This window comes from Bactrocera oleae, chromosome 3, assembly GCF_042242935.1.
Source record: "Bactrocera oleae isolate idBacOlea1 chromosome 3, idBacOlea1, whole genome shotgun sequence".
In the NCBI taxonomy this organism is placed as follows: domain Eukaryota; kingdom Metazoa; phylum Arthropoda; class Insecta; order Diptera; family Tephritidae; genus Bactrocera; species Bactrocera oleae.
In genome coordinates, this window is record NC_091537.1 from 67,281,146 (window position 1) to 67,303,198 (window position 22,053).

The 22,053-nt window shown below is 35.7% G+C and overlaps 1 protein-coding gene and 1 long non-coding RNA gene across 5 annotated transcripts in view; one reads left to right on the forward strand and one right to left on the reverse strand.

Moving 5' to 3' along the window:
• The first annotated feature begins 1,043 nt into the window (after nt 1-1,043).
• LOC106620624 (pickpocket protein 11) lies at nt 1,044-17,442 on the forward strand. Of its 4 annotated transcripts, XM_070106775.1 has the most exons (8): nt 1,044-1,273; nt 3,364-4,109; nt 6,666-6,834; nt 14,228-14,533; nt 14,602-15,065; nt 15,125-15,293; nt 16,974-17,077; nt 17,267-17,442. In XM_070106775.1, exons 1-8 carry the CDS (start codon nt 1,068-1,070, stop codon nt 17,377-17,379), a joined length of 2,277 nt encoding a protein of 758 aa, XP_069962876.1. In that variant the 5' UTR covers nt 1,044-1,067; the 3' UTR covers nt 17,380-17,442. The 4 variants fall into 4 exon arrangements, 3 of the variants coding, with proteins under 3 accessions (XP_069962876.1, XP_069962877.1, XP_014094642.2); XR_011395441.1 differs by lacking the exon at nt 15,125-15,293 and having other exon boundaries at nt 17,267-17,370; XM_014239167.3 differs by lacking the exons at nt 1,044-1,273; nt 3,364-4,109; nt 6,666-6,834 and adding an exon at nt 9,391-9,893.
• The window catches only part of LOC138856276 (uncharacterized), a 534,605-nt gene continuing 521,702 nt past the window's right edge, over nt 9,151-22,053 (reverse strand). Inside the window, exon 2 of the long non-coding RNA XR_011395442.1 lies at nt 9,151-9,891. This is a non-coding gene — a long non-coding RNA (uncharacterized lncRNA). The remainder of the gene's footprint in view (nt 9,892-22,053) is intronic.

The following is a 22,053-nucleotide window of genomic DNA, read 5'->3' on the forward strand; positions in this document are numbered from 1 at the left end:
GTAAATCCAAATGTACTGTACTTCTCAGATATGAATATTATAATTGCTTTACCCTGAACAGGGTGTATTAAGTTTGCCACGAAGTTTGTGTCACCCAGAAGGAAACGACGGAGACCCTATGAGTCTGTCTGTCATCGATCTGAAATTTTGTATACGTCCTGATCTCCCCAAGAAGCTGCTCATTTGTCGGAACCGCGTATATTGGACTACTACAGGATACAGCTGCTATACGAACTGACCGATCCAAATCAAGATCTTGTATGATCAAATCAAGATATTGATCCTGTTTTATTTGAAATTTTGTATAAAAAATGTATTATTGTCCAAAGTATGACCGATCAAAATCAAGAAAAAGTTTCATAATAGATCTTTTATGCTTAATTCCGAAATTAATATGTGTACGATTCTAGTCGAACTTAATACTGCCTTACTTTATTTGTAAGATATTACAAAAAAATTTTCACTGTGTATAGCCATGTCCATTAAATAAGAATATGTTTAACACTCTTTTAGGCGCCAATTATTGCCATTGGTGACAACCCAAAAACAACGAAAAGGCGGCGCGTTCTAAAAATGCTTGTTCTCTGTTTTTCCTAATGTTTTATCTCTCTCCGTTAAGTATTTAAGCCCTGACGAGCACGCTTCGCCTTCATTTCCGACATTATTAAGGAGGCAATATGCCAGTTCAAAATTTTAAATCTCAACCAATACAAAATACAACTAAAATTGAGCCGAGTTATTATTTTGTAATATTCGACGATTATTTACGCCCTAAAAACCAACAAATTTTTGATAAAAAAGCTAAGGAGCTGTTGGATTTCAGTGACCTCCAGTCCAAACCATTGACTTTGAACCAAAGTATACGTGAAAAATGGCGTCTATTGATTGAGAAAATTCCCCAGCACCGAGTGGTGCAAGTTAAACCCTTGAATAATTTACTTAAGGATACTAGAAAAGTAAATATTCAGCAAAATGTGCATAAGTCGAACAGCGCCTTCAAAATCTATTGCGAATTGGCAAGTGTGCACGGTTTACATTATTTAGTGGGTGCTTCAAGGTGGCAACGCATGTTTTGGTGTTTTATTCTGTGCTCTATGTTGACTTTATCCATTTATACATTGTGGAACTCTTTAAGTTTAAATGCTGATAATCCCACGATTTTATATATAAACACAAAAACCGGCATATTTTGGGGTAAAACTTTTCCAACGATTACGTTTTGCAATTTTAACCACATCTCGAAGAAGAAACTCAATGAGTTGCTAATAAAGGAGTGAGTATTTATATAAAACTAGTTTAATTGCATATCTTATCAATTTATATGAATTCAAAATTTTAATAAATTTTTTTTTTTGTTATCCATCTGAACATCTTTGTAACGTGTATGATCCCTTTTGTGTCCAGAGATGTTATCAGTTTAGTTGAATACTTTATGGAGATTTAAGTTGATCCTTCTTTTGAAACTCGCTTATAACAAACCGACTGACCTGCTTTTACTCAAAATAGTAAAAACTGACAAGCTTCAATGGAGCTATAGAGGTCCCTAAAATTAATATTACAATGGGAATACCATGTGATCATATTTGACACGGACTGAACTTTAGTCTTTGTTCGTGAGAAGTTTGATCTCCATATATTAATTAGTGTATGTTTGGCAGTTGTTTGTTTACGACGCGAAAAGTTTGTCTGACGATTTTAACCATGGAAAAAATTGAACAACGAGTTTGCTTGAAGTTTTGAGTTTCTAAAAAAATTACGTATACGGGATCGCTTGAAATGTTTCAGAACTGTTTTGGGGAGTTTACTTTACTACGAACATAACGATTTGAGTGGCAGAAAGCATTCAGTAAGGTCGTGAAGTCTTTGATAACTTACTTCATGCGAGTCATCCATCCACCACTGTTAATGACGATAACATCGAAAAAAATACTTGACTCTTACCAAAAGACCTAAATCCGGCGTCATATTTTAGCATGATTGTGACCTACTTTTTGGCCAAATACGAAACAAGAGGAATCGCTCAGCCACCATATTTGCCAGATTTGGCTCCTAGTGACTTTTTCCTGTTTTCCTAGACCGTTGAAGCCATTACAAGTCATTCACAGAAGACAATGAAGACCTATCCCAATCCGTTCCCATGACAGTCGGGTCGACGTAACCGGCACGGACCCGGATTTTTATTCGGACAAGGACTGTCAACTCGTCAGAATTCTGCTGCTTAAACAACAACCACAAGACCATCCCAATCGAGACTTACAATAAGCGTTGTTAGGAGAAAGCATCGAAAGCCGAAGTGCGGAACTTTAATCAGCTATTATTATCACGCCTTTCAGCGTGGCTTGATATGGTTCGAAAGCACCTATCACGCATATTGCAGAAAGCCTATGCACTGAGTTTATTGCCGTATTGTCTCATCATTTTTTTGCATTGTTAACTCCAAGCGGTTTCTTACTATACATTCGTACACTTTACCAATCGTGTCGAGCATGCACAGAGGTCGATATGATCAAGGTACTTCAGGTGGCTTGTTTGGTTTTGGAAGTAGAACCAAATACTGTACCTTCCACGTGTCGCTAACCATCTCTTCTATTATACATGCATTGTACGTTTTAACGAACAAACAAGGGTATACCGTCTATTCCAAGCGCTTTGGAGTTTTTGATTTTTTTTTCCAATAGCAGTTCTAGTTTTTCTTCTGTGACTAATAGGAGTGGTTCTGTGTCTATGTTTCGCTTTACATAGGAAAAGGGATCATGTGTCGGAAATATTGCTTCACCGACTTTCCTTATAAATGATGCGTTCTTAGGTTACTGCGGCTAATTCTTGAATTTCGGCGTATATATTTTGTACGCAGTTCCCCAGTGGTCTATGCTTGCTTCTTCACAAAGCTTTTCGAAACAGGATATTTTGGGTAATAGCTGACTTCAGGAGCTTTTCTTGGCGTTTAAATGCTTCTCTGAGTTGGTTTTCGTACTCACCTGCCTGGTTACGCTGTAGGCCACATCTAATGTAGGGACAAAGCTTCCACAGGTCAAGTCAAATTTGATCGTATATTTCATTACTTACCATTTAAATCATAAGCTTATCACGCTTTCACTTGAACGATCTATTTGATGGCTGATAAATAATGACGCAATAATTACGTTACTGCCTAAACTACAAGTCAGTGCTTTGGTTCTCTGTCAATAAGTGGCCTCTCATCTTATTGAACAAAATCCTTACAACTATTTTAAGATTTAAATGTTTGCTTGAAATAAAACATGTACTTGTATAACAAGGGTGATATCCCCTCTAAACTATACATATATTTAACTAATTCCGAACTAATAAATATATATATATTTAATTCTGCTTTCCTTTCAGTTTCAGTTCCGATATCGCCGACCAAATTCGTCCCCTCATTCCATATGTCCTATATAGTTCACTACCGGTAAATGCCACGCCTGCCGCCTACCGTTCTTTGCATATGCTTTTAACTAGCGCGAATTATACACACAGCGATTTTTTACAAAAAATCTCACCAGATTGCGAAAGTCAACTGGTACGTTGTAAAATACGTGATCAAATATATAACTGCAACGTATTATTCCAGCGTGTACAAACACAGCATGGCTTCTGTTGTGCATTCAACTATGATGCCGTTATAAATCGAAATCAAACAACAGAAGAGTTAAGCATACACAGCAACCGCTTCGGCTATAGATGGGGTCTAACGGTTCTGCTCGATCCACAGGTAGAAGATTACTATGCGTCTAGAAATAAATTTGCCGGCTATCAAATATACACAAGCACTGGAAACGATTTTATCAGTATCAATATGCCAAATCAAATGGTATTTCCTGGCGACGAGATTCATATTCATGCTGCACAACACATCACTGAAGCAACGACTTTATTGAAAAATCAAGATCTGCACTGGCGTCGTTGCTATTTACCTAACGAACGCAAATTGCTTGCATTTCCTGAGTATACACAACAGAATTGTTTTGCTGAATGTCGTAGTAAAAAAGTATGGAGGATCTGCGGTTGTGTGCCACCATTATGGCCACGTGCGCAAAACTGGACCGTTTGCTCCCTTATGCAGGCGAGCTGTGTAATGGCTCAAATTGGTAAGATAAACGGTTTGTTTTTTTTTTTGCACCGAAAAAATTAAATTCGTAAATTTAGACTGGTTATTGTAGGGCCTACAAGTATATTATGCAATCAGGCGGTGTTTTGAAACTCTATCTCATGGAACAGCCATTTTAGTTGAGGTTAGATTTAATGAGACGTTCGTTGCCTTTGACATTCATTATGAATCAAGCAAGGTCCGTTAAAATACCCAAACATACAGTTTCATTTTACAGTTATAAAGTGTACCATATTTAAATCGCCAATTTTTATGTCTTGATCACTATAGCATACTAAGTTTGCTACGAAATTTGTAACACCCAGAAGAAAACGTTGGATACCTTATACAGTATATGCATACAAGTATGTACGATTATATAAATGATCAGCGTGGGGATCTGAGTGATCGGTCAAAATTATTGTCCAAAATAATTCGACAATCTCCGAATAAATTGTTCAGATGGGAATATTATAACACATAGCATGTAGTGATTATCAGTTCTCTCCTTGCCTTGTGTATCTGTCTCTATCACGTATTATTAACACAAGAATAACTGTACCCATTCGTGTTCATTATCTTCAGTGACACAATTACTAATGTAGTATGCTCTAGAGAGATGGTTCCTCTTATAAAGCAATAAAACAACGATGGATTATTCGATTGACATGAACTTTATTTATCCGAAAGATAATCTTGTGGCATTACATTTTAAATATGATTTCTGGCATATGATCGCCATGGCTGGCTCGAATGTAGTCCAATCTGGACGTCCAATTTTCGATGACTTTCTCCAACATTTGTGGCCGTATATCGGCAATAACACGGCGAATGTTGTCTTCCAAATGGTTAAGCGTTTGTGGCTTATGCGCATAGACCAATGACTTTACATAACCCCACAGAATATAGTTTAACGGTGTTAAATCACAAGATCTTGAAGGCCAATTCATAGGTCCAAAACATGAAATTAAGCGGCCACCAAACATGTATTTCAATAAATCGATTGTGACACAATCTGTGTGACATGTTGCTCCGTCTTGTTGGAACCGCAGCTCCTGGACATCATGGTTGTTCAATTCAGGAATGAAAGAGTTAGTAATCATGGCTCTATACCGATCACCACTGAATGTAACGTTCTGACCATCATCGTTTTTGAAGAAGTACGATGACAATACAATGATTCCATCAGCCCATAAAGTGAACCAAACAGTCAGTTTTTTGGATGTAACGGTGTTTCGACATACACTTGAGGATTAGCTTCACTCCAAATGCGGCAGTTTTGTTTGTTGACGTAGCCATTCAACCAGAACCAGTCCATACCTCAAAAAAAAACACCCGTTATAAAGTAAGCTGCTTCCCTCAAAATGTTTTCAAATTTTCTAACAATTCACCGGGGTTTCCGGGGCATTTAAGTCATGTCCGACTGGTGCACTTAATATGCTCCTGCATCAACTGCGCATAGACGTCTTTACACGGAAAGAAGCAGCAAGTTCAGCTTTAAGAATAAAGGAATTAGGTAGTTGGAATAGGAAGGATTACGGACCTAGCGAAATTCTGAACCAGCTAAACTTAAGAAATTATACTATATTCTCCCAAGGTTAGAATTCATTTGACACTTTCGGGAGAGGGTACCCTCTAGACGTGAATGGATAATAGGTTGAGTAGGTGAGGATTATACAACCTTTATCTATACCTATGGATGTCTAGTAGAGGCCCATTGACATTCATATCTTTCTTTTTATCATATATACATCAGATATAGAGAAGGCTTGTGGTGTTCTATTGAATTGCTAAATAACTACCTTGACAACCATACAATTAACCAGGCGGTACTGCTGGCCTTGCCGACCCCATGCAGGTTAATTCCAGCGCAGTCAACAATTGCAGGAAGGCTTGAAGCTCACTGACAGATCAACTTCATAATTTGGTTTCTCGGCTCAAAAAAACAGACTGACAAACCTAGAAGCCTCTTTAGACGCATCCGAGGCGAGTATCAATAACGAACTGCATGATAACGAAGCAGATATGGCCCAAGTATGAACTAAGAACTTATTATATAGGTCCAAGAATAGTATTTACAGACTTACAGTAACAATAAGGTGGGACTGTTTTGAAGTACATACACTTAAAATGGGTCTGCCCTATATCAATATTTGCCACAGCTGCAAGCTAGAAGGAAATAAGGAAACTGTTTCCCACTTTCTCTGTGAATGCCCAGCTCTCACACAAATCAGACAGAGAATACTTAGAACCCAACAGGCACCAAATGTGGAATAGCTGTCCACAAAAATCATAACGGGAAGAAGTTTCATTAGGAGCACCAAATGGTTTTAGCGCATCGATGGAACGAGATATTTTAAAGCTTTTCTTGCTTTTTTTATAATTCTCTTCATAATACGGGTACAAGTCCGTTCAATACCGACTAGTTTAATTTGAGTCTAAACTCGTTAGTCAATTGTCACTTGCTTTTCAAGATATGATTATGCCCAACCACTAACCCAAACTTTCTATACACACAAATATTTATTAGTCTACAATGAACTTTTCCTTTATTTAGATACGCTTTTGAGAACAATTTATCCCAGCGATAAGGATTATAAAACTGATCTCAAGGCTGAAAGATACATTTGTGATTGTTACCCGGAATGTGAGTATTGTATACATAGAGCGGACTTCGATGGTATGACTTTGGATAGGAACTATTCGATAAATAATATGGATTTATAGTAAGTCTGAGATATTATATATATTAATTTGTTTTGTATGGTTTAAAAAATTTGTTTATGTCTTATTTTAATCGAGCACTTTGATATAAATAATATATAAAGTTATGATATAACTTACCAATTTATATAATATATATGAACAATACTAAAGTCATCGATGAATATATGAAAGTTCTTGTTTGCCTCACTTGATTTACTTATTTCAAATTGTATAAATTTCGTTTTCATATAGACAGCGTAAAAATACTTTTGATTTAGTGGTTTTTCCTTTCTGTTATTTTTTCTTATACTCTTTGTCCTTCAAAATTCCGCTTTTTAGTGGTCCTGTTTTTGGGAAAATAAAGCGATGTTTGAACTCACCATTCTACAATAAAACATTTTTAAAACAGAATTGTGTGTGTTGTTGTTTTGAGTCGCCCTAGTAAGAATATATGTAAACGTCCTCACATGCCGTAATAAAATAAATGCTTTCGGAAGACTTTTTAAACAACTAATTCAACCTCTCTTTAAAACTGCAGTGGAAGGATTTTTTAATGTGGAAGCACATAATATATACAAGTATATCTCTCTTTCAGTATATCACGCCGATTTTTGCGTAAAATTTATACCTGTTTGATTATTAAATATTTATATTTGTAGTGCTTCATTACAAAAATTCAAGTGCAGCCATTGCAAGGTTAATTTTTGACCTACAATTAATTACCCGTGCCGTTAGGACCGATCAAGAGAGAATTAATTTGAACAAGTTGCTTAGAAGAGATGGAAATCTACAAGCAAATACAAGATAGCCCCATAACAAAATTTGCCGCAGCTGCAAACTCCAAGGGAGTAAGGAAACGGTTCTACACTTCCTGTGCGAGTGTCCAGTTCTATCACAACCCCCTTGTAGAATATTTGGGAATCCATCAGTTACCAAACCTTGAATGTCTATCTACAAAAAGCACAACGGAGATAAGAAGTTTCTTTGAGGGCACCAAATCATCTGAATTACAACAATGAAACGAGGTAGCAATATTTAAAGATCTTATTACCCGAAGAGGCTGCACTCTTACCTACCTTACACCGTATATATTGTTCAATAAGTAAGATATCCTAGCAAAATCAACTGAACGCGTAATACTACTGTTTATCCATTGCTTATTTCTTCGACTGATGAATATTGAATTCTTACGCAACATTTTTATACCCTGAATAGGGGTTTGTAACACCCTATAATATGATCAGCGTGACGATTTGAGTCGATTTATCCATTCCCGTCAGTCCGTCCGTCAGACCAAGAAGCTGCTCATTTGTCAGAACTACCAATATCGGGCAACCATAGCATACAGCTGACATACAAAAAGTCGATCAACAAAGTCCTTGTATGGAAAACGTTTTTATTTGACAAGATATCTTCACGAAATTTGGCATGAATTATTGTCTAAGGCAACGCTACACTCTCGTTATATGTAAATATAATATATTGCTTTGATCGGACTACTAATACATATAGTTGTAAAGGGTATTCTAGCTTCGGTGCAATCTAAGTTTTTCTTGTTGATATACGTTTAACAACACTTGAAAGTATTTCCCAGCTTTGTTCTTTGCGTATTACATGAGTATAAAATTTTCGACTACACCCGAACTCAGGCCTTCCGTACTTGTATTTATTCATACACATATCAAAACATTTCTATTTAGGGTATCACTAATCGTGTGTAAGCAAAAAAACAGTTTACTGTTATTTTAGTTGTAACTTTTTATATGCTTATAATTGTTATTTTTTTCTTAATTCCATGGCAATTCCTTTTTATTTTTCTCTTATTACGGTCTTTACTTGTATGTAGTCGCGGTATTGAGTTAAAAAATCATTTGGTGGTACACACCTTCTACGCCGATATGAGTGGGAACTACATGCGCCTGGATGTGCAGTACCACTGGCAAAACTATTTCGGTGCGTATTCTAAATTGTAGCACACGTGTAGAATTAACAATATACACATTTCAATAATTCACAGGGTTGTTCGGCGGCATAACTAGCTTATATATGGGTATTAGTTTCATCTCTTGCTTTGAAATAGTTTTCTTTCTTCTCGTGCGACCGATGGGCCATCTGCTAACGAGGATAACCAAACGACGGCAGGCTATGAAAAAGCAAGTGAAATTGAAAAAAATGCATACAGTCATGAGAAAATAATGCGATTGCAAGAGAGGGAAGTGGAAGTTAATTGTTGTCAAATTCTTGCTTTCTCACAAAAGAGGATAATGTAGCTCATATAGATAAATTTAAATGTGTTTACTTTTTTGGGTCATTAACTCTCACTAAATTACTCTAAATGACTGTCCACCGTGTTTAACGGTAATTGGTATGTGCACTTTATTGTCATATGAAATTTGTTTACTTAGAGTGTCTATAATTAAATTAATGCCACAAATTAATAGCCTTTAAGAAATACTGTAGAGTTATACCTGCTACAGCTAACATGCATTAACTCGACGATTCAGTTATTAACACGACACCGCACTTTGCAGTCATACACAAAACTACAGTTAATTTTTTTCCACAAACCGCCAACAATGTCTTCTCTGTCTGCTTTTAAACGCTCACCATTTAAAGTATCACATAATCGCGTTTTTGATATACTAAACAACGAACAACAAAATATGAAACCAAAAAACATACTTGTTTCACCAGCAAGCTCGATCAAAAATAGTTCTAAGCTGCAACCACGGAAAGCCTCACGCCTCCGCCAATTGGCCAGTTTTTCGCCAGTGCGTCACTGGTTAGTGGAAAATCTTCGCAATTATTGTAATAGCACATCGCTGCATGGCTTCAATTATATAACTTTGAAAGGTTCCACGACGAATGAGCGGCATTTCTGGATTGTCGTCGTTATCATATCGATTATAACTTCAATTGTTTTGGTGAGTGTTTCGTGGTTTTGGAATCGTGAAACACCCACAGTGACCGTGATTGAGAGCGCACATTTTCCAACATGGAATATACCGTTTCCGGCGGTGACCATTTGTAATTTCAATAAGATTTCCAAAATAAAGGCGATGAAGTTGGCGAGAACGCTGTAAGTGGAAATTAATTTCTATTGAAAAATTATATAAACATTATTGAAACAAACAGTTTTTTTTTAAATATATGCAAACTTTTTAGGGGATTATTTGACGCGCAATAATGTTTCAGTTGCTGAAATTTATACTACTACAAGGGGTTTCGGTTTTGTTCCCCCAATATATATAATACATACTGAATCAATTCTAGTAAAATTTAGCACACTGTGTCCACTTCGATTTAACTTAAAAGATAGGATATTTTATATCTTAATTATGTTAAAAGTCAAAACAATTCATAGATACAAAACATATACATGTATTACCAAAATTCAACAAAATAATAATAATTCAAGAAGTACTTGTATATACATAGAGTTACGCAAAATAACGGTAGAAAGATAAGATTTCGTACTAAAAAATTTCTCAGACAGTTTTATCATAGCAGTCGACGATTTCGCTAATATAATGGAAATTCGCTAATATAATGGAAAAGCGACTTCATGTCAGCACTGTTTCGATTGTCCAAGAGCTTAAAATTACACAAAAACCGTTTGGAACTACCTAACAAGTAAGAAAGAGCTTAGTTCGGATGTAACCGAACATTTTATACTCTCGCAAAGTCAAATTGTATACTCGTTTGAAATTTCTTAAAGATATCTTAATTTTTCTTCAAGTTACAGCTTGCACGGACGGACAGACAGTCACCTGGATTTCAACTCGTCTCTTCATCCTAATCATTTATATAATATATATACAAGTATATAACCCTATATCTAACTCGATTAGTTTTAGGTGATACAAACAACCTTTAGGTGAACAAAACTATTATACTTGTACTCTGTAGCAACAAGTTGCGAGAGTATAAAAATAAGCTGGATACAAAATAAACTCAATGTATGAGTGCCACACGAGTTAACGCAAAAAACCTTGTGGACCTGTGTGGTCACTAACAAGGACGTTATGCGAAAGCAAAGATTGACGGTCAAGAGGGTTTTGTTATGTATTTTGTAGGATTGTCATTATGCGAATTATCTACCATGAGCTGGTTCCCTACGGCTAAACTTGTTGACTACGGCTAACTCCGTGACAGTTTTTTTCATATTATAATTCACTGAAAATAGCGAGATATAATAGATGAAAGAGCAAAACAATTTTATTCAATTCATTATTTAGTCGAACCTATCACCAAGTGACTACTATCTTTTCCTGTCTATGACGAATGATTTTGCTGGTAAAAAATTCGCCTTGAGAGAACCTTGTAAAAATCGGCAAGTCCAATTTTGATAATTTCGTACCTCTCAAGCCAAAAATAAAAAGGTTTAATAGAAGCTCATCTTCAAACATCTTCATACATAGTAGGATTCCATGGTAGCGGCAACACATTCAATCCACTCAAATTTCTGAACGACGAGTAACATTTTCAAGTTTGAAAACAAAAAGAAGTCACTCGAGGTCAAATCTGGGAAAAATGGTTGATGTATGGAGGAGCGGCAATTTGGTAACGTAATCACGGCGAACGAACAAGCTTAAGCATGATGAAGACTACTTTTTCTAAGCGAAATGGGGCCGTTGTTTATATAATTCGGTGTCGTAGCAACCCAATATTTCGGCATGTGGAGCCCTCTGACCGTTTTGCCCAACTAGTGAATGCAAATCAAAGCTTGGTGTCCATGACCTTTCCGGGCGACATGACAGTCCTTGCCTACATCGTACAGGTTCGCTAGGTGAAGTCCACTGTTTCGTCTATTCCTTTATATCTGTTATATACTAGTGGATCCATGTTTTGTGAACAAATTGCTATGAAAACTGCTGTGAAGTGGGTGAATAAACGCGCCGACAGCTTTCTCATGCTTCATACAGGATGGCTCACGAATCGTGCTACAGAAGAGCACCGTAATAACTTTTTTTTAAATCAATGCGTTTTTTTATTGTATGGCAATTTTTATTTTATATACCTCTTGCTTGACATTACCCCATAAAAAATAGTCTGGTGCAGTCTGATCAGGTGATATTGGGAGGCCAGCGGAAAGTGGGGGTTATTGATATTAATTTGTCGTCAAATTTTCGTTGGAGCTCCGCAATAACCGGTCTGGCTATGTTTACTGTTGCTCCATCTTGCTGCAACCAAATACTATTGAAAGCGATATGTCCTGGGTAAAATAAACCCAATTCAACATCTTTAAATAACGGTGGCCATTGACAGTTACTGCTACACCGTTTTCTTCAAAGAAGTAGGACCCGCTAATACACCTTGATGAAACTGTGCACCACATAGTGACTCGTTCTGAATAAAGATTCATCTCGTGGATTATTTCAGGATTTGATTCACTCCATATAAGGCAATTTTCCTTGTTTACATTTCCGTTTAGATCAAAATGGACCTCATCAGACATAAACAGGCAATTTTTCAAATTGTTGTTTTCTTAGGTCATTTCAATCACTTTTTGGCTGTTGTAATGACCGTCTACTAACTCCCAGTTTCGCCGATGAGTTGCGAGTCGAATCTTTTGGATTTGCCTGAATTAACGATGGAATTGCCGCGATTGTTTCTTGTACACGAACATACGGATTTTGATGGTGCGGTCTTTTTCTATACTTTCGGATTCGGCAAACATGTTAACCAACCACCATCTTCCACCAAAATCCTGTCTAATCTTGTCTTAATCTGTCTTGAAAATAATTTTAAAAATTAACTTAAAAAAATAGTATATAAAAAATACTAGTATAATTGAGGAAAAGGCTTAGGGCGCTTTTTGCCATAATTTTCGTATATCGAACGCCCCACGCTTTTTTCAACTTTTTCGTTCGATATTCTTTAAAAGCGTGTGTCTTTAGTTTTTTTAAACTATATTTATTTTCAACTTTTTAGTTCGATATTCTTTAACAGCGTTTTTTTTTTTAGTTTTTTTAAACTATATTTATTTATATTTTATTATTTTTTAATAAATAGTAGCTGTAGCTATCTACACTATGTACATTTTCGGACGAAGTATCACAGTATGTAATGTATGACCAATATATGGTATGACTCATCGTTATGAACTCGATTGTATTTCATATTTTCTCGACTCTTTTTACCAGAATTCTATCATCTTATAATTGTGTCTTGCTAAAAATATAAATGAAATTTTTCAATTAATCATTTTAGACACAGTTGTATGAACTTGTGCTTGATGATTTGTGAATCGATATTATATTATTGGCGACCAACTGATAATGACGGCTCTTATGAAATATTTCTTAGTCGTTCCATTTCGTCTAACGCTTCGTTGTTACTTGGGGTCTTACCTGTCAACTTGGAGCAGTCAAGTTCTTCAATCTGAATGCCGTCCAAAGATCTGCACCGGCTAAGTGCTACATATGCTTGTCCAGCAGCAAACAGCCGAGATCCTAAATAAATGATTGCATGATCAACTGTAGAGCCTTGCATCTTATGAACAGTCGATGCCCAACTTAGGATTATTGGTAGCATTCGTCTCTCAGCAGTTCCATAGCTGTATTTTGCTTCCATATTTTGATCTGCCATTAAAAAAATTTATCCTAAATATTATAATTTTTGTTGTCCGTTCAGTTGATTTGTTCCCTTTGAGATGCCAAAATATGCCTAAAAGTATGCAAATATTTTGCGCATACTTTGTATTCGTGTTGGATTTAGTTTGATTACAAACAGACAGACACACATAGAAATGAAGCTAATAAAAGAGTGTTAAAAAGTATGCAAACATTTTGCGCATACTTTGTAATCGTGTTGAGTTTAGTTTTTTAGTTACAAACAGACATACAAGTGAAACTAATATAAGCGTGTTAAAAAAGGAAGTCGATTACTCACACAGAAAAAATTGTATTACGGTCTGCTTTTGTAGCACGATTCGTAAGTCACCCATACATTCATACTGAATATGACCTACAAAATCTTTTGAAACACCTACTATCTCAGCTATATCGCGCAGTTTCAAGATGAACTATCATAGTATGATTCCGCATGTGAGTACATTGCCTAAGCGCTGACTCTCGTTTTGTGTTTGACCAAAAAGTCAGTCACAATCTTTCTAGGATCATCATGTCATGCGACGACATTGACATGCTTCAGCGTCGAATCGACCAATAAAAGATGCTGAAAGCCTCTACCATATCTCTGACGCCCCTTCTGCAACATTTTTAAACGATTCCGTAGCCGCGGTTCTTGCAAACTATTGTACAAATATAGAAAAATTATTTATCTATTCGATTTTACACTAAGTAAATGGACAAGTCCGGGTCAATTTTGACCTTGAGGTATATCTCTGTATTACTATAAGATATCTACATATTGCTTACACCAACTAAAAATATGTTCACAAAATTTTAGTAAACGACCATCAAATGTTTCTGAGCAGAAATTATTAAGTCTCTTTCGCATAACAATGTTCTTCAATTTCGCCTTAAATCACACCGAAGAAGATTTTGACATCTTTGGAAATATACTCAATGATAACAACTTTACTATAGCAAAATTAGCGCAAGAACTTACACCGAACTGCATGGATATGATTTCGAAATGTGTTTGGAAAGGTACTAGGTCGCGTTGTGATAGCCTTTTTCAGCCAGTCCAAGCACTCGAGGAAGTCTGCTGCTCCTTTAACTATCATGGACGTGCAACTACTAATTTTCCAAAGTAAGTGAACGTATATTATTTTACTTTACTCCATGGCATGGCCTTAAAATACAACTATTTCCTAACAGAAAAATAGCATATCAAGTGCCGAAGCAACCCTATCGCGTTACCGGCTGTGGTCATTCCACTGGTATCTCCGTCGTACTCAATCCCATAACCGATGACTACTTTGGCACTTATCTTAGCAGTTATGGATTTCGTCTATTTATACATGATGCTCATAATTTCCCCGATGAAAACGCCGAAACGAAAGTAGTCACTTCGGGTCGTGAAAGTTTCGTACGCATAAATCCCGAATCGACATATGCGACAAATGTGGTTAGAAATATGGATGTAGGGTTGCGCAACTGTTTATTTTACAATGAGCGAGCCTTGCCATCCATGCAACGATACTCGTTTGTCAATTGCATGGCTGAGTGTCGTACAAGATATCTGCATGAGCTTTGTGGGTGCATTCCAATGAGCTTGCCAAACAATGGCAGTTTCCGAATTTGTGGCCTAAGTGAGATTTATTGTATTCTAAATGCACGAGGTAGGTGGATAGTATTAAAGCAAGTATGTATTTTTGTATTAATTAAACCAAATTTTTAGAGATCTTTGCATTGGCATTACCAACAAAAAATACAACGTTATCAGTTGTGCAAACTACGGGTAAATTTCCTTGTGACTGTTTACCCACCTGCGAATTTAACAATTATCCGTCCGAAATAACTACGGGGCAATTGGATATGAAATTAGTTTCTACGAATAACAATATAAAGTAAGAAATTGAGATATGAGACAGCATTTTTTAAAGCGTAAAAGTCATTTATCTTGATTTGATCGGTCAGTTTACATGACAGCTTTATGCTATGATAGTGCAATCTGAACAATATTTTCGTCGATTTTATCATTGCCTCAAACAATATCCACACTAAATTTCATGAGATGGTATCTGTCAAATAAAAAAGTTTTCCATACAAGGACTTGAATCCGATCGTTCAGTTTATATGGCAGCTATATGCTTTCGTTATCCGATATCGGCAGTTCCGACAAATCAGCAGCTTCTATATAAACCGAAATGTGCAGAATTTCATATTAATATCTTAAAAATAAGGGACAAGGGGCTAACTATCTCTTTGAATGTCCTTTAAAAATGGATCAATTTAAATTACTTTTTGAAGGAAGTCGCGAAAGGGATTTCTGCTAAGTTGTATTTCGATACTATATTTTTTTCTGGCCGATAACATTACAAATGATATTTAGAAGTTTTTTCAACGAATGTTTCTACTTTCTTCAAGATCATACGATGCAAGGTACAAGAAATCACATCAGGATGGGAACGAGCAGGTGTTCCCCTGTCTTCGTGCATTTGGGCGTTGGATCTATTGTCTTCGTGTGAGCTTAACACCTCTCGAGTTGCGAAAGCCTTCTGGCCCAGAGTAGAACGTAAAAGGTCCATTGAACTAATAACTTTTGGCTTGGTTCACATACCGCATCTTTTTGGAACATATAGGAGTTATAACTTATTGAGATATTTTGTAGCCCCTACTACTATTGTATGAGCTCTATTATAAAAACTTTGAAAACAATACGATAAAATAACTTTTCTCTTTTATTAATACGTATTTAATTATCTTTCTACCCTGAGCAGCGTATATTAAATTTGCCCAGAACCCCAGAAGGAACCGTCGGAGACCCTATAAAATATATACATAAATGATTAGCATGATAAGCTGAGTTGATTTAGCCATGTCGGTCTGTCTGCATATATACAAACTAGTCCCTCAGTTTTTAGGCAATCAATCTGATATATTGCACCAGTCCTTTTCTCACTAAGGAGCTGCTTATTTGTCGGAACAGCTGATATCGGACCACTTTAGCATATAGCTGCTATACAAACTGAACAATCGGAATGAAGTACTTGCATGGAAAACTTGTTCATTTGACAAGGTATCTTCACGAAATTAGATATGAATTATTGTCTAAAGCAACAATGTAGTCTACGAAAAAATTGTTCAGATCAGATCACTATAGCATAAAGCTGCCATACTTTATATCGAATGATCGGATTCAATTGCTTGTATAAAAAACTCTTTCGTTTACGAGGTATCTTTACGAAATTTGGCAAGGATTGTTATTTAAGGCAATAATGCAATCTCCGAAGAAATTGTATAGATCGGATCACTATATCATATAGCTGCCATACAAATTAATCGATCGGAATCAAGTTCTTGTAAGGAGCCTTTGTATTTGTGAAGGGAATTATAGCTTCGGTGCAACCGAAGTTAACGATTTTTCTTGTATTAGAACGAACATGCGTATTAGCAGGCGATTTATTTTACGTAAACAAAAAACAGATATATTATGCACGTGCGCTTTAAATATTACATTTTACTTTAAATATTACATTTGTTTTTATAATTTTTCTTTAAATATTTTTTACAATATTTCTCCACAGCAAAACAGTTAATTCCGATGAAATTCTTCTACATGTTTTCTTCAGCGATTTAATGGCCAAGCGTTATCGCAAGGATATTTTTCAAGATTGGTTGTCATCATTAGGTAATTTTTTTATAATCTCAAAAAATATTCAAAATTTAGAAAAAAGCATATAATTTACATGTATTAGTTATCGAATACATATGTATTTCTATTTTTCATAAAATGTTGTATTTTTTTTTTTACTTTTTGCTTGCGTTATTAAATTATACTAATATTTTATTCGATTGCATATTTCTTCTTCAATTCTAGCATCTTTCGGCGGTCTTTTGGGTTTAATAATGGGCTTTAGCATAGTGACTGCTTTCGAATTTATTTACTTTCTTACATTTCGACCGATTTTTAATTACTTCAATGGTGTTTAATATTTTGCACCTCTATTTATTTAGTAAAACTGAATGTAGTAAAAGCCAATAAAAAAAAAATAAATAAAAGTATTGTGTGGTTCAATGAAACCGTAAAAGTGAAACTTTATTTACATTATAGACATTTAACTAAAAATCGATTCATCAATCTTAATTTTATACTTGGAAAATGGGAATGATAATGGGAAATGATAAAAGTAGGCTAGGTCTCCAACTAATATTTCTATTGAACTCTACGTCTTTAAGTAAGTGTTAAGTATTATACATACATAATACTTAACAATTAATTAGATGATATACACATATAAAAAAGTTTCACTTTAAAAACTGAAAACAATATTTCGTTGAGTCATTGTGATCCGTTTTTCAATCATTCTATTATCAATTCCATCTTCATCATAATTTTCACCGTTTATAAATGTAACCAACCGTTTATGGGCACTAAAACTAAAAAAACAACATTAGGAATTTTCACTGTTAAATGAGAAAAATAATGATAATTCCAATGTTGAGAAATGTACGCTTACAGATTCGTTTATGTAACGGGTGTTTCTTTAGAGGTATAGAACTTTAAATTGCAATAAAACAACGATGGATTATTCGATTGACATGAATTTTATTTATACGAAAGATAATATTGTGGCATTACATTTAAATTATGATTTCTGGAATATAACTGCCACGGCTGGCTCGAATGTAGTCCAATCTGGACGTCCAATTTTCGATGACTTTTTCCAACATTTGTGGCCGTATATCAGCAATAACACGGCAAATGTTGTCTTCCAAATGGTTAAGCGTTTATGACTTTACATAACCCCACAGAAAGTAGTTTAACGGTGTTAAATCACAAGATCTTGAAAGCCAATTCATAGGTCCAAAACATGAAATTAAGCGGCCACCAAACGTGTCTTTCAATAAATCGATTGTGGCACAAGCTGTGTGACATGTTGCGCCGTCTTGTTGGAACCGCAGCTCCTGGACATCATGGTTGTTCAATTCAGGAATGAAAAAGTTAGTAATCATGGCTCTATACCGATCACCACTGAATGTAACGTTCTGACCATCATCGTTTTTGAAGAAGTACGGAACAATGATTCCACCAGCCCATAAAGCGAACCAAACAGTCAGTTTTTCTGGATGTAACGGTGTTTCGACATACACTTGACTTCACTCGAAATGCGGCAGTTTTGTTTGTTGACGTAGCCATTCAACCAGAACCAATCGACGATAATATGAACGTAGTGCGCGATCCTTATTCCGCACAGAACCATTATTTTCGAAATAAAGCTTTTCGATTGCATCAACGGTTGAACGCTTTCTGCGGGAGCCATATTGTTGTCGGATAGGCTACAAGTTTCCCTTTCCAGGTGATCTTCTAAAAGGGGACAGATTAGTCGCTCCAGGATTGTTTTGTCCATTGAATCAATTATGCAGAGTGGTCAATAAGGGCCCGGTTTGTTCGTCTTCTGCAGTAGTACGAGCCGCTAAATTTTTCCAATTTTGAAATTACGATCTTATAGGCTTCTCGTCTACTTTGTCACATAGAGCTTTGAAGCAGGGAACCCGCCAGTCTGTTGATCGAAATAATGATCTGCTGGCAAAAGATGTATACATAAATAATATAGCCATGCCCATTCTTCACAAAAGTATTTTGTATCCCTGTGTTCAACAGTACAACGTCTAGCAGAGCGAAGGCTTTGAGCAATGTACTACCTCTCTGGTTAGTGGCCTTGCTTCCCCATTCCAGAGCCCTGACATTAAAATCCCCTGCAATTATGTAAGGTGTGGTTGTATATTCGGGACATCTTCAGCTGACTATTTGGTGGTCGGTGTTCGCTCTCCCACTGTTTTTACACGCAGTGCAAAAGGGTTTATTAGCACAGGGTTTTGCAAGGTGGATCGCTTCTCCCCATATAATACAGCACTGACTCCTGTCCGTATTGTTGCATGCTTTCGCCATGTGTCCATATTCCAAGCATCTAAAACATTTCCTCAGTTGTGTCTTTTCTCTTATTCTGCATACTGTCCAGCCGATCTTTATCTTTTGCGCCTGCAGTAGATATTTTGCTTCTTGCACCGGAAGAATTATCACTGCTATTTGGGTGCCTGTACAAGACGCTCTAATGCTAAATCTAAAAATCTATTGATTTTTCGTTGAAAAGGCTAAACTCTTTAATTTTAGAACGAATCGCTTCTGCAATATCCTCTTTCGTAGTAATATCGTCCATTTCACGTACTTCCACTGTTGTCTCCTGTTGCAGTGTTCTAATTTGCGCCTAATCACCTAGGACAATATATTTCCTATGTCCTCCTTGTATCCTTCAGTGTTTCCTGTTTCTGTCTTCTTCAGTTCTAGCAAAATCTCTCCTTCGGCTGTCTTTTTTACTCAGGAGACGTTTTTGCCAAGCTCTTGCAAAGTTCCATTATTTTTTATCGAAGTATGTCAGCGTACGTCATATCACCATTTTTTGCAATTCTTCTGTTGACGACTCCGTTCTTGAGCCTTTATTATCGCTGTCCCTCGCAACTCTTTTTAACCACCGTTCTTTTTAATGGCGTCTTTCTGTTTATTTGGTTGGTATCTCGTGGCCTTTTAAGCGTTACTTCAACAACCGTTTGCTGGCTTGTTACGCTTCGATTTGATTCTCTTTGTCTAATATGGTCCTCCTGAGCACATGCTTGGAGCTTTGAGATTGTGCTCAGCAATTCTCTCATGAAACTAAAACCTACAAGAAACTGCTGATGGGTTCACCAATACACTCACATTTATTCTGTCAGTACTAACTGTCAAATTTTTCGGCAATTGACCGTCACTGTTGTTAAAACAAGACTTACGATTTATATTGCTTACTATAGCTCTACATATGTCACCACTGAGTAAATTGACTGTCAATGTTTCCGATTTTTCCATAAGTAGTTTCTGTATACGTCGAAAAGAGACAGCATATATTTCTATAGAAGTTTCGAGAAGTTGTGAAATACCTATGTAGCTGTTATTCCGTGCGATAAACAGAAAGTGTTGCGTGCTTCTGTGCAATAACAATTTTTGTTTTATTAAAAACAAATAAATAACGAAGGAGTTTTCAAATATATGTAAGTTATTATGTTTCAAATAAAATTTGATTTTTAGTTACTTTTCATTTTTATTTAGGCATTTTTAAATTCCGAAATATTCATGACTGGAGAAGCACGTGCAGCAGAGCTTTTGAGAGGAGCGGAGTGAAAATTTCTTTTCGCAATTTACAATATTTTTTAATTATATTTTTGTTGCACTCCTTTTTTATATTAATGTATATTATTATAACTAATTTAAATTAAATGTTTTGAATTTATACTAGAAATAAAAATTATATTATCTATTGCGCAAAAGAATTTTTCACTTGTGATAGATTTACAGTCATAACAAACAATTTTCAGCTTTAATGGATTTATGGTTAACATTGACTCAGAAAATGACCTAAAGGTGAGCAGTATAGATATATAGTGAATCAATTCCGAATACCCATGTGTTAAAGAGAGATGCAAACACACATACATACGTTTGTTTACATCAGTTTTTGCACAAGGCTCTTAAGAAAATGATAGAAACTTTGATTTGCGCGCTGACCAAATTTTTTCAGCAGTGACTGTCATATTACCGGTCAGGTGACTGTTACTGTTCTTGTAAGGATGTTATTACTGATAAGTAGCGACGTGCCACACACAGACGAAAAAGTTTGAGACGATGTAATAAAAGTTTAAATTTAAAAAAGTTATTTGCTATTATTATTATACTATATGCATATATATAAATAAATGATCAGCGTGACGAGTTAATCTCCTAATATATCCGTATGTCCATTCAATTGTCTGTCTGTCTATATATACGCAAACTAATAACTCAGTTTTTGAGATACCGATTTGAAATTTCGCTCTCATATATTTCTCCCCAAAAAATGCTCATTTGTTGGAACCGGCGATATCGGACCACCATCGATCAAAATCAAGTCCTTGGACAGAAAACTTTTTTAATTGATAAGATATCTTCACGAAATTCTACATGTATTATTGACCAACGCTACAACCTTCAATCAAGATAAAGATCTTCATAAAAAGATTATTAATGCCAGTGACAGACATGAGGTAACAATACCATAATACAAATACTATGGTATTTTGTTTACAACGGTTGATGACACATATAGCAATGTTGTAAACTCAAATATTAGCTTTGTTTCATAGGCAGAAGATAATTCAAGGTGCGTGCACATTTTCTTAAACGCATGGCTATTGTATATTCATATTCATAAACTCCGAGCAGTTTTTCCATTCATCTCAAACTTTAATTAAGGACTTTCATTCGGCAGTGCTAAGTTAAATGCGCTTTTTTCATACTTCCCATTTTTATTTATTAAATTTTTATTGTCATTTTAACAGAATATTGTGAAGAGCTTTTGTGCAAAAGCATTTATTTAGGTGCGTTACCTTTTTTTAGCTGTGTTTCTTAAATAACCATTTTGAAATATGATAGTATTGTTACCAGCAATATACTACATTTCTCACATGGTAAAGTGCTACATAGTATTTGGAGACACATATGTGTGTCCATATGTATCTGGTATTCGTTCGTAGTATAGCATTGTTAACGCATGTCTGTCACAAACATAAGTAATCTTAATTCGACTTGACCGTTTT

What these genes read in the sequence shown, in the direction of transcription:
- LOC106620624 (XM_070106775.1), top strand. Translation starts at nt 1,068, where the DNA reads ATGTTTTGGTGTTTTATTCTGTGCTCTATGTTGACTTTATCCATTTAT. An exon ending in ATAAATAATATGGATTTATA is followed by an intron (nt 6,835 to 14,227) that starts GTAAGTCTGAGA and finishes ACAAAATTTTAG; the next exon opens with TAAACGACCATCAAATGTTT. An exon ending in TCTACGAATAACAATATAAA is followed by an intron (nt 15,294 to 16,973) that starts GTAAGAAATTGA and finishes ATTTCTCCACAG; the next exon opens with CAAAACAGTTAATTCCGATG.